This window comes from Sus scrofa, chromosome 13, assembly GCF_054392235.1.
Source record: "Sus scrofa isolate SSC_HxYL_T2T_F1_AM1 chromosome 13, Sscrofa_HxYL_maternal_Yorkshire_Landrace_v2.0, whole genome shotgun sequence".
Lineage (NCBI taxonomy): Eukaryota > Metazoa > Chordata > Mammalia > Artiodactyla > Suidae > Sus > Sus scrofa.
Window position 1 is genome coordinate 37,977,044 of NC_139395.1, and position 15,404 is coordinate 37,992,447.

Here is a 15,404-nt window from a genome sequence, read left to right on the forward strand (position 1 = left end):
CCCACTGTGGTGCAACAGGATCGACAGCATCTTGGGAGCCCTGGGATGCAGGTTTGATCCCTTGGGCACAGTGGTTTAAGGCTCTGGTGTCACAGCTGTGGTGTATGTTGAAATATCAGCTTGGATCTGATCCATGGCCGGGGAAACTCCATATTGCTGCAGGGTGGCCAAAAAGGAAGAAAAATAAAAAGTTCCCAGAGAAGTCAGGGTGGAAGACACAGATGTGTTAGCAGTTTGGTTTACCCTGAGCTCTTATTGTGATACCCATTTAGCGTGAAGTAGAAGAGAGGAAACAACCAGTTTAATTTGTGGTAGACACGTTACAGTTCATAACCTTCCAGTAGGAAGGAGGCAGTGATTTATCTTCCCTAGAAAAAGACACTTATTCTGGATATGGAGTTGCTTTTCTTGTCATCATGTGTCTATCAGCATAGCCTCCCATGGAGTTACCAAATACCTAATACAGAGCCCAAGTATCCCATTCTCTGCCGCTTCTTACTGAGCACACAGTAGCATTCAACTCTGTGTTAAAAGACCTGTATAGGAGTTCCTGCTGTGCTGCAGTGGTTCAGAATCTGACTGCAACCACTCAGGTCACTTTGGAGGTGTGGGTTCAATCCCTGGCCCACACAGAGGGTTAAAGGATCCAGCATTGCTGTAGCTGTGGCATGGGTTGCAGCTGTGGTTGGGATTCTTTGATCCCTGGCTCAGGAACTTCCATGTGCTGCCAGTGCAGCCATTTAAAAAAAAAAAAAAAAGTGTTATATAAGGTTAGCAAGGAGGGGCTGTCATTTCTGGTGTATATTTATTAAGAGGCCTTCAGAGACTCCCAAATATTTCTGGGTAGTGATTCCAAAGTGTTGTTGGCCCCTGAGGTGTACTTGGTACTTTGGAAACGGGATGGTAGCCCTTCATTTCAACTTCGATCAAGGCAATATACATTTTACATGGTAGGCTTTTACATAAGATTTTGTTTGAATAAGATTTGTGTAATTAAGCAAAAAAATGCATGGAGTTCCTTGGTGGCCTAGGTTAAGGACTCCGTGTTGTCACTGCTGTGATGCTGGTTTAATCTCTGACCAGGGAACTTCTGCATGCTGCGGTTTCGCCAACAAAGAAAAGACGGAAGGAATCGAGTCTCACTTTTCCTCCCTTATTTATTTATTTATTTAGGCTCCTCACTTTCTGAATAAAAAGGCTCGGAAAAGTGAAACAACTCACTTCCAGGCACCACCTCCCTCCTGGTTGCTCTTGCCCTGCTCCTAGAAAGGCTGTGGCAAATCTGGAGAGGCTGAAGTTCTCTATTCAAGGATTCTGCACCTCATCCCTGAGCTGTGAGGGGGCTTTCCCTCTTTAGCTAGGGGCCCCCGTCAAGACCCTTCCAAACTCTAGCTGTGATAAGGACGGTAGAATCTGAGATAGAGAACTGGGTGGGAGTGCTGAGAATATTTGGGTAAGGGTAGGGAAGCAAGTTGCTACAGGCCTTTTTCCACCTGCTGCTGCTCTGCCCGGCGGGACTCGCGCCCTCCCTCACTAGGATGGGTCAATTCCAAGATCTCTAGTTGTGGCTTTGTGACCCCCATCAGGCGGGGAAATGAAGGCGCAGAGAGGAATCATCGGGGGCGGTCCACTCACTCGGGGTCGCAGGGCAGCATGCGTTCCGGGAGAATGGGATCCTCAGCGCGGAGCAAGAATCCCGGTGCGGGAGGCCACGGGGAGCTGGGGAGCTGGGGTTCTGGGGTAAAGTGCTACCGGACACGACCCAGCCAACTCTGCCAGCTGACCCTGCTTAGCCCTCCAAACCCACGGTTTGCACGCGTCCTGCTGGAGGGCGCGGCCTGGGGGCGGAGTCTCTGTGTTGTTGTTTCTCTGGAGCCACGCCCCTGAGGGGGGCGCGGACCACGCGGTCGGAGGGCCCGCCTCCCCTCCCCCTCCCCGCCCAGCTCGCCCGCCTCTTTGTATCCAACATCCGGGTTTCCCTGCTGGCTCGGCTCCGCGGCCGAGGCTCAGGAGCCATTTTGGACGCGGTTCAGCTCCCCTCCCCCCACCCCTCCCCCAGTTCATGGCCCCTCCGGACTCGGCCCCTGCGCCCGGGGCCCGGGCCCAGCCCCGCCGCGCTATGCCTGAGTCGGGCGCGCCCCGGCCCGCGCCCCGCCGCCGCCCCCCGGCCCCCGCGTCGCCCCGGAGCCGGGGCCGCAGCCTGCGCCGCCCGCAGCGGCCCTGAGCCCGGCCCCGCCGCGCGGCCCTTGGAGCCTGCACGCTGCCCTGGGACGAAGGCGCAGGAAGCGCGCGGGGAACAAGACCGAAGGAAGGAGCGGGAAGGAGAGCGCAGCCGCCGCCGGGCCCTGCGCGCCCCAGGAGCGCCGCGCGGCCCTGCCCGCGGGCTCCGGGTGTCCGCGGGGCGGCGCCGCGGAACATGACGGCGCCCTGGGCGGCCCTCGCCCTCCTCTGGGGATCGCTGTGCGTGGGTAAGGACAGGGCGCGGCGTGGGGGGCGCGCAGGTCGGCCTCGGGCGCCGCGCGGTGTTTACCAACAAAGGGCGGGCCCGCGGCCTCCTTATCGCGCCACCTGCACCCAGCTTGCACCTCCCGGGGCGGGGACAGGGGGCGCGTAGCGCGCCCCGCTTGCTGATCTTTTGGGGGACGGTCTTGCCCGTGCGGCGGCCTGCGGGTCTCCAGTTCGCAGAGGCAACCCCGGGGTCAGGGTTCAGACTTCACGGGCGCGTGGCACCCAGGCAGACTAGGAGGAGAACTGGAACGAGGGGCAGGTGGCCAAGCTGAGCTGGCAGGTCTAATGCGGGAGTGGCGGGATTGTAGGTGCAGCAGCGGCTGGCAGCTGGAGTGCGCGATCTTTAGAGCCACTAGGTGTAGCGAAGGGAAGCGCGTCGCTTCACATAGCCGGGAGGAGTCCAGCACCCCATCCCACCAGCATCTGCGTGGTGTTCCTCCGGAGGCGCGCCTTTGGCGCCAGGTCCCACCTGCGCCTGCTTTCCCTGCGGCGATCTGGGACGCGAGATGCTGGCCACCCCGCGGGACTGCTTTGTTTTGGGCGCCTAGGAGGGGAGGGGAGATGGGAGGAAAAACCAACAGGTCTCTGTTCTGTCTGGCCTCCGGGAAGCACGTGGCGGGGGCGGGTGACCCTCGGGACTAGCGTTCGGCGTGCGTGCGCGTGGTTGAGCATATTTGGCTTCGAGTGTATATGCGCGTTTTTCCGCGGGGAGACCTCTTCCCCCAGGCCTAAGCACTGATTTTCCTCTTTTAGCGCTTCTGGGACGCAGTACGTGCGGCTACGGGCTTGGCATTCGGGTTCAGAAAGGCCCGGGCAGCCGTGGGGAGCCACGCATTAAATCTCCAGGGAGAAGCCTGGGGCGGTCGAGGAAGCTGGTGCGCGGCAGCCCGGGAGCCTGGTCCTCCGCGTCTTTGTTCCCAGCCCCCATTACACATGCAGCTCGGGTCCCCCGCCGCCGCCCGAGGTGGCAGCAGCGCGGAGTCTGGGAAACCCGCGAAGGGCGGGGCCCGGGCAGGCAGGGGCGGGGCTGGGATCCCCAGGCTGCTGCGGGGGTGGGGAGTGGGTGGGAATCCGGGATCTCCTCCTCATCCCCACTCCCACTCCCACTCCCACTGCCACTCTACCCGCCTCCTGTGTAGTGTAGCATAGCTTAGCTGTCTACACCAAAGCGAAAGAGCTCCAGGCAGGGCTTAAAGCTGCGTGGCCTGAGTGCAGGGACCAGAGAACAGAGACCCCTTTTTGGTGCCTGGTGCTGTATGGAGGGGGTGTCATGACTCTTTTGGAGCCATTACCTGTGTCGTAGAAGCAAAGTTTTGGTGGTGTTGAACCTGTTCCTTTCTCTGCCTTTAAGTGCTGCTTTTCCCCACGAATGAGAACTCTGAAGTGAAAGAAATGCATTGGCCTCTGGAGAGGAGGGCTGCAGCCAGCTGACTTAATGGACAAGCAGCAGGTTACTTGTCTATCTCTGGATCCCTGGCTCTTCCATTCTCAGGTCTGCAGAAGGAACCTCCTTCCAGGACAGGACAGCCTCAGACCTGGAACCCTCTCTAGACCCTCAATGGGTGAGGCAGAGAGGGATTGGGCCCCTAGAAGCACTGTATTTCCCTCCTCTTCCCTGGCTTGTGGAGTGCTGAGCAGTGCACCCTGCAAGGTGGGGCAGCTGGAGTTAAATTGGCATCCACAGACCTGTGTTCCTGCCTTGGAGGAAGGTGGGGATCATTGGGTGTTACTTGTAGTCCCAACAGCCAGTTGTCTGGTGGCCACTGTCCTGACTTGGGAGGAACTATAGGAAGAGCCTCAGGAGGCCAGAGTGGAGGCAGAGCTGGCCCTCCTGTTCCTATGATTTCGTGGATGCCCTTCCTTCAAGCTCCTGGCTTGCAGTTTAGAAGTCCCACCACCGCCTGTGGCACACTGTGGCCTTGTAGGGGGAAGATCTAGAACAGCACTGTCCAACAGAAACGTAGTGTGAACCACACATATGACTTTAAAATTTGCTGGTAGGTATGTTAATAAAAGGAAAAAGAAGCAAATGTGTTTTAGTTTCCTTGGGTTGCAATAACGAGATACCGTAGACTGTGTGACTTAAACAACGATTTATTTTCTCACAATCTGGAGGCTGGAAGTCTGAGATCAGTGTGCAGCATGGTTGTGTTTTGGTGAGGGCCTTCTTCCTAGCTTGCAGATGGCTGCCTTCTCACGGCTTCCTCACATGGTCTTACTTGGGGCTTGGGGTAGGGGTGAGGGATTTTTTTTTTTTTTTTTTTTTTTTTTTTGGTCTTTTGGTCTTTTTAGGGCTGCACCCACGGCATATGGAGTTTCCCAGGCTAGGTGTTCAATTACAGCTGTAGCCCTTGGCCTATGCCACAGCCACAGCAATGCTAGACCCGAGCCGCCTCTGCGACCTACACCGCAGCTCACGGCAACACTGGATCTTCAACCCACAGAGCAAGGCCAGGGATGGAACCCATGTCCTCATGGATACTAGTCGGGTTCGTAATCGCTGAGCCACGATGGGGACTCCCAAGGATTGCTTTTTGTTTTTGTTTTTTCCTCCTCTTCCATCTTCATGAGGCAGTCTAAGCCTTTGCAAAGGCCCCATCTTCCAATACCATCATACTAGGCATTAGCACTTCAACACGTGAATTTTGAGGGGACACAAACATTCAGTTCATGACAAGGTCAAATCAACAGTATATTTTATTTAACCTAAAGTCTACAAAATAATCCTTTTCAGCATATAATCAGTATTAAAACAGACATTTTACATTCTTTATCTGTACTGTCATCCAAGTCTGTGTATTTTATACATATAGAACATTTCATCAGATTTTGGGCATTTCAAATGCTCAGTCTCATTTGGCTGGTGGCTACCAAAATGGATGATGCTGACCTAGAAAAAAAGGCAGAATTTATGCTGCTTTGGTGCACAGTAGTAGTTACGAGATCAACGTTCACTTACTTTTGAAAGTCTTCTGCATCCTGTGTCTGGCCCACTGTTCCTTGGGATACAAGTCATTTGGCTCTTTTCTTGCAGTGGACATCCCTGACACACATCTGTGTCTCCCTCAGGAACTCCTGACATCTCTCTCTCTACTTGGGATTTAAATCAGGGCAAACTAGGAGGTGGTTGGAGAATATTCTGAGTGGGATGTCAGGAGCTACTGGCTGGGAAAGAGGACCTGGTTTTTGTCTGTGCCTCTGGGAAGTGCTGGCCTTGACTGCTCCAAGGTGTCTTCATAGGCAGGCTATTCTCTGACCCAAAGATGTTGTCTGTGTCCTCAGGGGAAAAGTGCGTGTGGAAGTGTTCCCACTGTGGCATAGTGGGCTATAGGTCATGGTTGTGGCTCAAATTTGATCCCTGGCGTGGGAATTTACATATGCCTTGGGTATGGCTTTAAAAAAGTGTGTGTGGAATGAGCGAAGTGATTCTCAGGCCCAGTGTAGTGGTAACTATCAAGGACATGCACAGAGTCAAGGCCTGTTGGTACCCTTCCCTGGGGAACGGTGTCCTCTGCTACCTGTCCTTGTGCCTGCTAAGCACTCTAGGCTCTGTCCAGCTTGGCTGTCCTTTGGGAGGAGTGGGCACCCTCCTTAGCTCTTAAAGACTCTATTCCAAAATAGATGATGTGAGAAACTCACCTAGCCTCCCAGGCTCTCCTCCAGAGTGAAGACTTAAGACACAGAACCCCATCGCCTCCCACAGCTAGGGTGGGCTGCTGTGGTGCAGTGCCTTGCAGGAACTTTCTGGGCACCATGATTCTCCAGATAGCACCTGCATTTCCCCTGGCACTTCACCTAAGGAACTTCCTTTGCAGGGAGCCCAGTGAAGAGCTCCCAGCCTACACCATGGGCCCTTCTGAGAATTTGGTGAAAGCTGTGGACCCTTCCCCTGGAAAATGTGAGAGTACTCAGATGCATTGCACATGCACACTTGCTGTTTGTACTGATACCTAGAAATTATGGCTCCCTGGATTGGACTCCGTGAAGTCCTGGCTGCCCTGCACATTCCCTCTGTATCAGTCCTGAGGGGCAACTTGCTGTCCTTACAGGGTACACTAGGGTAGTTTCCATACTGCTGTCTCCCCCTACCTTTCTAGCCACTGAGTATGGCTTCTTTACTTTTGCCCTATGTGACCCTGCCCCCAGTGTTCACATGCCAGCCCTGGCCTTCCCCTGACCCCCAACCAGGAAGCCTCCCCCACCTCACCCCGCCGGGGCCTGTGTATTCAGCACCCTACCTGGGAGCTCAGAGTAGTGCAGGTGAGAACCAAGGGACAACAGACCAGAGCTTAGATCCATTGGCAGACACTGGCCTGTTACCAGGGACTGAGATCTGGGGCCTAGGGGAGGAAGGGGCTAATCTGGGTAATACTTTTGAGAAGGACACTGAGACAGCCCTCAGGTAGGGTCCTGGCTGGGTAGACCTCATTCTGCAACGGGGTTTCTCAACCTTGACACTTGACAGTTTGGCTCCAATGATTGTCGCCGGGAGGCGGGTGGGAGAGGGGGCTGCCCTGGGTACTGTAAGGTGTTTAGCAGCATAATTCACCTCTACCCGCACAATGTTAGTACCACTTTTTTTTTTTTTTTTTTTTTTTTTTTTTGCTTTTTAGGGCTGCACCCTTGGCACGTGGAGGTTCCCAGGCTAGGGGTCAAATCAGAGCTGTAGCTGCTGGCCACAGCCACACAACTCACAGCAACACTGGATCCACTGAGCAAGGCCAGGGATTGAGCCTGTGTCCTCATGGATTAGTTAATGGCTGAGCCATGAGGGGAACTCCACTAGTAGTACTTCAGATCAGGACAACCACAAATTCCCTGGGAGAAGCGGGGGGGGGTTCTGCAAATCACCTGAGGTTGAGAATCTCTGATGTAGAATGTTCTCATGTTTTTAAAGGGAAACACAGTTATGGGAGGTGAGGTTAGTGGCTAATGCCTGTCCTCTTCCCCTCATGGAAATCAGGGTGGGAGGATGGATTCTCTCCGAAGCCTAGGAGAGTTCTTGCTTCTCTTAAAGCTGCCCAGCGTCCGTTTGATTCGAAAATCGTGGCTCGAGAGCCTTGCCGGCCACCGAGGAGAAACCTGGCGTCCTTGAGTTTTCCCAGAAGTGGTTCGGGTTTCAGGGAGGCGGCGGTTATGGGTGGCCGGGCAGCCTGCCTGCCGCCCCCGCCCACCGCCGTAGCCGCGGCCAAGGCGCCCAGGTTCACATCGTTCCTCGCTGGCCCGCCGCGCAGAATGTCAAGAAGAGCCGAGGCCTGGGCCTCAGCGCCGCCCGGCGCCCCTGTGTGCGCACCTGGCAGCCACAGGAGCTGACGCCGGCTGCGGGCCTAGCAGAGCGCCAGGCATGCCTTCCCCTGGGGAGCCGCCGCCGCCCTGGGCCTGGAACTCCGAGCCCGCGGACGTCGGGCCGGGGGCGCCGCCTCTCCCCAAAGGTAGGGGCGCGTGGTTGCGACCCGGATGGCGCCCCGACTGGAGGGTGGTCTTTACCGGCGCCTGCTGGTGGGGCTTGGCAGGCTGGCAACCTGGTGATCCTTCTCCACTCTTCCCCTGATATACTCGCGGTTCGCTGGGGAGCTTTCTGGGGTCTCCTGTCTGATCTGAACTCAACAAGACATAGCTTGCTACACTTGCAATGGATTACAGACGCTTCTTAGGGTGGGAGGAAGCACTCTTCAGTTTCCAAGTTCTCCTTGTCGTTGGGGTGTGGAGTGCTTGTTTAAAAGGTTTTTTGTTTGTTTGTTTGTTTTTGTCTTTGTTTTTGTTTTTTGCTAGGGTTGAGACTTTCTGCTTCTCATCTCTTTTGGGGTCTTTCCACAGGTGGCTCTGTTGCCACCTGTAGCAACAAAAGAATCTCAGAATTCTTTTTTTCTCTTCCTTCCTACTTTATCTCCTGTTCTTTGTTCCAGAATGGACACCCACCCCCTTATTGGGGCTTCCTTTTTTGTTTTTCTCCATCAGACTCACAGGCCTGCTATCCTAGCCCAAGAGGTGCCTGGCCCTTGAGGTCCTGGGGTGCTGCTCCTGGATGCCTAGGGTGTTGGGCGGTGGTGGTGGTGGGGATAGGGATGGGGGAGGGAAGACGCTGCTGCTCTCTTCTGAGTCTGTTTTTTAAGTTCTCAGTAGTGTTTCTGTCTGCGACAATGGTAGGTACTGGAAACAGACTGATAAGGCAGGCTGAGATTGTTTGGTGGTCACCAGTGCCTCTTCTGGCCCAGGACCAGTCCTGGCTTCCTGCTTTGGATAGCCCCACGCTTTGCCTTGGCTATTCAGTCTTACCGTACCCATACATGTGCGTTTTTCAGACTCAGGGACTGGCAGCCCTAGCTAGGTGTTTTCATTTATGGCCATGTGATTGCTGGAAGCAGGTGTTGGAAAGGAAGCTTGCCCCACTGGGCAGATGTGACCCCTCCCAGGGGACCCTTCACTAGAAGCCTGGTCTGCTACTCCTCTCTGACTGGTTTCTGGGCTGGCGCTAAGGTGTTTTGTGAGGTGAGCGCATGTTCTTGTTTGCAAATGTTCCTCTGCCGACTATTTCAGTTCTACTCTGACAACCAAGGAGGCTAAAATTAGTTCTGGGGAAGGAAAAGAAGACTGCTTGGAAACCCAAGCCCTTGGCTGGAGGATGGAAGAGGCTGTTTCCTGGGGCTTGTGGCCAGACATTTCAGAAGATGTGACCAGACCAGCTGTTGTCTGTCCATCTGAGGAGAGAGGGAGGTGCCCCTGCTTGCCTCCTAGACCCGAACCAATCAAAACAGAAGGCTGATTTGGAAGCTGCTGCTCTTGAGTGTTGATGCCAGGATGTTTTTTCCTTCTGGCTTGTGTAGTGGTGCACGGTGTTTTCAGGTATGAGGACAATGCTTTTAATGCGCTGTGTCATTGACAACCCTCTGTTCCCCTTTCTCCTCACTGATTCAGAAAGGATGCATGAGATCTCAGATCTCTGGACTGGCAGCCATGGGTTAAGAAACCCTTACTTTAGGTACTGTTTGGGAATTTTTTTTTACCCGAGTTTGTTTATTTATTTATTTGTCTTTTTAGGGCCGCACCCTCAGCATGTGGAGGTTCCCAGGCTAGGGGTCTAACTGGAGCTGTAGCCGCTGGCCTACACCACAGCCACAGCAACCCCAGATCTGAGCCACGTCTGCGACCTGCACCACAGCTCACGGAAACGCCGGATCCTTAACCCGCTGAGCAAGGGCAGGGATCAAACCTTTGGTCTCGTGGCTGCTAGTCACATTGGTTTCTGCTGAGCCATGACGGGAACTTCATCTTTCATACCTGAGTTTTGGCAGTCCCTTCAGATGCTCACAAGCCAGGCAGACCAGGGTCTCCCTGGGAACTGTTGACTTGAGTGGGTGTTAGAGTTGAGCTGTGTGACCCTAGCCTCGTAAGTAGAGGTTTGTGTCCTGGTGGCAGAGGAGATCAGGCTCTGGGGCTTGGAAAACAGGGGCAAAAAGTTAGAGGCGAATTCTGGTTTTGTTTCCTACCAGGCTGGCCCCTCCTGTGAACGCCCCACCTGAGGGTGGGTCCTGTAGGGCTCTTCTGGGGAGACCTGTCTCTCCTTCCCTGAAAACCCCCTCCCAGACCTTCCCTTATCCAGGGATCTCCTAGTTATACCCTGGTATACCTGGCTATAGGTGAGGTAGTAGTAGGCACTTTGGCCATAACTTTTCCCATTTAAGATTTTGTTCATTTTTAGTTTTATAAATAACATACCTAGATTTAGTTGCAGAAATTTAGATGTTACAGATAAAACCAGGGTCTCTTTTACCAGACCTGTCTGCCGTCTGAGTCCTCCAGAAGTCAGCCTTCTCAGGTTGGTGGATATCCTGCTAGACATTTGACCAGTGTATCTATAGAAGTACTTAGAGAAATAGGGTTTTTTTGGTTGGTTGGTTTCTTTTTGGTCTTTTTTGGGCCGCACCTGCGGCATATGGAAGTTCCCAGGTTAAGGGTCGAATCGGAGCTGTAGCTACTAGCCTACGCCACAGCCACAGCAATGCCAGATCCAAGCCTCGTCTGAGGCCTACACCACAGCTCACAGCAACGCCGGATCCTTAACCCACTGAGCGAGGCCAGGGATCGAACCCGCAACCTCGTGGTTCTTAGTCAGATGTGTTAACCACTGAGCTACGATGGGAACTCCTGGGTTGGTATTTTTTTTAACCTAAAATGGTATTGCCCTTTTTCAGACATTTAACTGAAGTATAAAATGCGTATTGAAGAGTGTAATTATCATAAATGACCGCTCAGAGAATTTTCACAAACTGAATAAACAGATGTAATCAGCATCCAGATTCAGAATCAGAAATTTACCAGCCCCTCCCCCCACCAAGCCCTCTCTTGCTCCATTCCAGTCTCTATCCCCAAACCCCTAAGGATAACCACCATCCCCACTTCTAACAGCATATCTTAGTTTTACCTGTCATTATGCTTTAAGTGAATGGACTCTTACAGGATGAACTGCCTTATGTCCATTTTTACATTTTGTGACTTGCATTGCATTGGTGGTGGTGTACATTATGGCTTTTTGAACTCAGAGATCTCTTGGCAATTTTTTTCTCTCTCTCTTTTTTTTTTTTTTTTTTTTTGGTCATCCAGTGGCATATGGAGTTCTTGGCTAGGGATCAGATCCAAGCTGCAGCTGCGATCTATATCGCAGCTGTTACAATGCGGGATCCTTTAACCCACTGTGCTGGGCCAATGTTTGAACCTGCATCCTGGTGCTGCAGAGACATCACTGATCCTGTTGTGCTACTGTGGGACCTCCTTGGCAGTCTTATTAATATATATGGATCTACCTCAGTCTTTTTAATAACAGTGTGAAATTTTATTTTTTTAATTTAATTTATTTATTTTTTGCTTTTTAGGATTGTACCCGTGGCATATGGAATTTCCCAGACAAGGGGGTGAACTGGAACTGTAGCTGCCGGCCTACATCACAGCCACAGCAACTCAGGATCTGAGCTGCGTCTTCGACCTACACCACAGCTCACAGCAACACCAGATTCTTAACCCACTGAGTGAAGCTGGGGATTGAACCTACATCCTCATGGATACGAGTCAGATTTGTTTCTGCTGTCGCACAGTGGGAACTCCCAGTGTGAAATTTTAAAGTTTGAATGTAGACTACATTTTAACTCATCTCCGTTTGATGGACCTTCTGATTGTTTACAGTTTTATGAAAATTGTTTTTTTTTTAATTTTTTTTTTATTTTCCCACTGTATGAAAATTGTTTCTTAAAGATAGATGACAAAAGCGGGAGTTGTGGGTCATAGGAAATGTGTAGTGAACATTTTAATAGATACTGAGAGGAGTTCCCATCATGGCTCAGCAGACTCGAACCTGACTAGTATCTATGAGGATGCAGGTTCAATCCCTGGCCTTGCTCCATGAGTGAAGGATCCAGCATTACTGTGAGCTGTGGTGTAGGTCACAGACGAGGCTCGGATCGCATGTTGCTGTGGTTGTGGTGTAGGCCGGCAGCTGCAGCCTATACCACTGGGAACCTCTATATGCTGCAGGTATGGCCCTAAAAAGACAAGAAGAAAAGAAGATATTGAGAAATGGTTATACATTGTTAACACTGTGTTGTTATCATCTGCCCCCCTCCCTCCATCCACCTAAGGGCATTGGGGGCAGAAGGTAGGTGACATGGCCTAGCAGGTGGTCCTCTGCAGCCATCTGTGAGTACTTCCTCCCCTCCAGAAATGCTAGATTGCAGAAGTCAGCTATTGATAAAATGAATGAGTGACATTAAGCCACAAATTCAATAAACCCTGTAAACCTCAGTAAGATAATAAATAAGAACTCTGGGTGTTCCCTTTGTGGCACAGTGGGTTAGAGACCCAGTGTCTCTGTGAGGATGTGAGTTCAATCCCTCGCATTGCTCATTGGGTTAAGGATCTGCTGTTCCTGCAAGCTGTGGCATAGGTTGCAGATGTGGCTTGGATCTGGCATTGCTGTGGCTGTGGCATAGGCCGGCAGCTGCAGCTCTGATTTGACCCCCTAGCCTGGGAACGTCTGTATGCTGCAGGTGCAGCCATAAAAAGAAAAAAAAAACCCACACTTACTATCACAGCCAAGCTTCTGAAAACCAAAGACAGAGTCTTACAAAATAACCAGAGAAAAAAGGAATTACTATCAAAAGAGCAGTGATTGTATTGATAGCTAACTTCTCAAACACAGTGGGAGGCTGATGACAGCAGAATGGTAGTTTTAAGTGCTGAAAGAAATAATTGTCAACCTAAACGTCCATGTTAATTAAAAACTGCCCTTTGAGAATGAAGGTGTTAGAGTTCCCTTATGGCTCAGTGGGTTGAGGATCTGGTGTTGTCATTGCTGTGGCTCTGGTTCCTGCTGTGGCACGGGTTTGTTCTCTGGCCCATACACCTCTGCCTGCTATGGGCACAGCCAAAAAAAAAAAAAAGACAGAATGAAGGTGTCACGGAAAGTCAGTGTTCTTCAGGAAGAAGGAAATAATCTAGATAGTAGGTCAGTGATGCAGCATAAGAACAATGAAAATATTAAGTATTCAGACCTTTGTTCTGTGAGAGATACGTTACTTAATTTGAAATATATAATATAAAAACAAAACATGACAACAATGCTATATGTGAGAGTAGACTGAAAGTGGAATTAATTGTTCTACAAGTTCTTACATTGTCCAGAAAGAGGGTGAAATTACCAATTGATGTTAGATTTACTTATTTATTATTTATGACCACACCTGTGGCATATGAAAATATCCTGGGCCAGGGATTGTGAATCCAGGCTGCAGCTGCAACTTAGGCCACAGCTCTGGCAGTGCTGGATTCTTAATCTGCTGGGCCACAACAGGAACTCCCTTTTGTTAGATTTAGATGAGTCAGCAAAGCATGCTGTAATCTCCAAGGTAACTACTAAAGGTTAGAAAGATGATAACTTTCAAGAGAACAAGTACATTAATAGAGAATTCTCGAGAAGGCGATAAAATGGGAACAGAGGAGGAGAGATACCTAGAACTAATTTCCTTAATGAACATAAAATGCAAAATTCCTTTGAACATTCACAGAGAGAATCCAACAATATGTAAAAATGACTGTACTTCACAACCAAAGATTTTTATCCCAGAAATGCATACTTGGTGAAACAGTCGAAAAACGAATCTGCTGTGTTAACAGAGTAAAAAACAAACAAACAAACGACTATAGGATTATCTTAGTAGATACAAAATTGACCTTCTGATTGAATTTTTAGATAGTCCTCAGAGTAAAACAATTTGGAACTGCAAAGGACCAAGAAGAGCCAAGTCTGTCTTTAAGAAAAAAGAATGAGGTGGATCTACCAGATTTCAGGATTCCTGGTGAAGCTACAGTAACTAAGATGATAAGCTTTTAATGCAAGATTGCTAAATTGGCAATGAAATAGAAGAAAAAGGCCAGAAATATAGTCATGCCTATGTGGATGATTAAGATAGAAGAAAATAATACACAAGTTGGGAAATGGACAATTTTCCCAGTAAAAGTCAAAGCATTTCAATTCTTTTTGAAGTGATCTTTTGCAGGTATGAGGTTGTTTCAATATTGGGAATAAGTTACAGGGGAATAAGTTACCCATTTTGGTATCTGAGCGTTGTAAACTTTTATTTTATAGCCACTCTAGCTTATGTTGGTATGGTATGTTTATTTCCATCCATTTACTTCCAGCCTGTCTTTGTGAATTTCTTTTTTTCTTTCTTGGCCACACCCACAGCATAAAGAAGTTCCCTGGCCACAGATCAAATCCAAGTTGAGCTGTGACCTGTGCAGCAGCTGCAGCAGTGCTGGTTCCTTTAACCCACTGCGCTACAGTGGGCAGGAACTCTGTGAATTTTTCATTTCAGATTTTTAATTTTAGAATTTCCATTTTGTTCTTTGGAAATAGGTGTTATTTCTCTGCTGAGATATCACATTAATGCATTCATTTAAGCATATTTTCCTCTACTGCCTTGAGCATACTTTTTTTTTTTTTTTTGTCTTTTAGGGTCACATGCGTGGCATATAGAGGTTCCCAGGCTAGGGGTTGAATTGGAGCTACAGCTGCCACCTATGCCACAGCCACAGCAATGCCAGATCCTTAACCCACTGAGCAAGGCCAAGAATTGAACCTGTATCATCATAGATACTAGTTGGTTTGTTACTGCTGAGCCAGAACAGGAACTCCGTCTTGAGCATCCTTTTTTTTTTTTTAAGGGCTGCACCCACAGCACATGGAGGTTCCCAGGCTAGGGGTCCAATTGGAGCTACAGCTGCCAGCCACAGCCACAGCCACAGCCACGCAGGATCCAAGCTGTGTCTTCGATCTACACCACAGCTCATGGCAACGCCAGATCCTTAACCCACTGAGCGAGGCCACGGATGGAACTTGCAACCTCATGATCCCTAGTCTATTTGTTTCCGCTGCACCACTACAGGAACTCTGAGCATACTTTTGATAGTTAATTTAAAAATTTTTGCTAATTAGAACATCTGATTATCTTAGAGTCAGTCTCTGTTGATTGTATTTTCTCAAATATGAGACACTTTTTCCTATTTTCCATATAATCTTGAATTATATCTGAATGTTACTTTTGTTTGTTTTTGTATTAGCAGATAGTTACACTGGCTGAACCTATAAACTGTTTATTCTGTAGTGGGTAGCTGCTGAAATAGCACTTTAATTCCTTTAAGCTTACTTGGTTGCTTGGAGAGTGCCTGTATAAGGGTCAGCCTGAGGCTGGAGTAGAGTTTACTGCTAGCTTTGGCTCCCATCCTGGACTGGCTGTCATCCTGTATCTCCTTTGCACATCATCTTGATACCCATCACTTACCTCCTGTGTTAGGTCCTTGGGTTTTTGTATCCTTCGTTTTTGTATCCTTTTTCTGTTTACGCTCTC

The 15,404-nt window shown here is 50.2% G+C and overlaps 1 protein-coding gene across 2 annotated transcripts in view; it reads left to right on the top strand.

Moving 5' to 3' along the window:
• Nucleotides 1–2,404: 2,404 nt before the first annotated feature.
• Nucleotides 2,405–15,404, top strand: part of ACVR2B (activin A receptor type 2B) — a 28,157-nt gene continuing 15,157 nt past the window's right edge. Inside the window, 1 exon segment of one of the 2 annotated variants that reach the window (NM_001005350.2) lies at nt 2,405–2,468. In NM_001005350.2, the coding sequence (NP_001005350.1) occupies nt 2,417–2,468 (52 nt within the window). In that variant the 5' untranslated portion in view covers nt 2,405–2,416. 2 annotated transcript variants of the gene reach the window in all.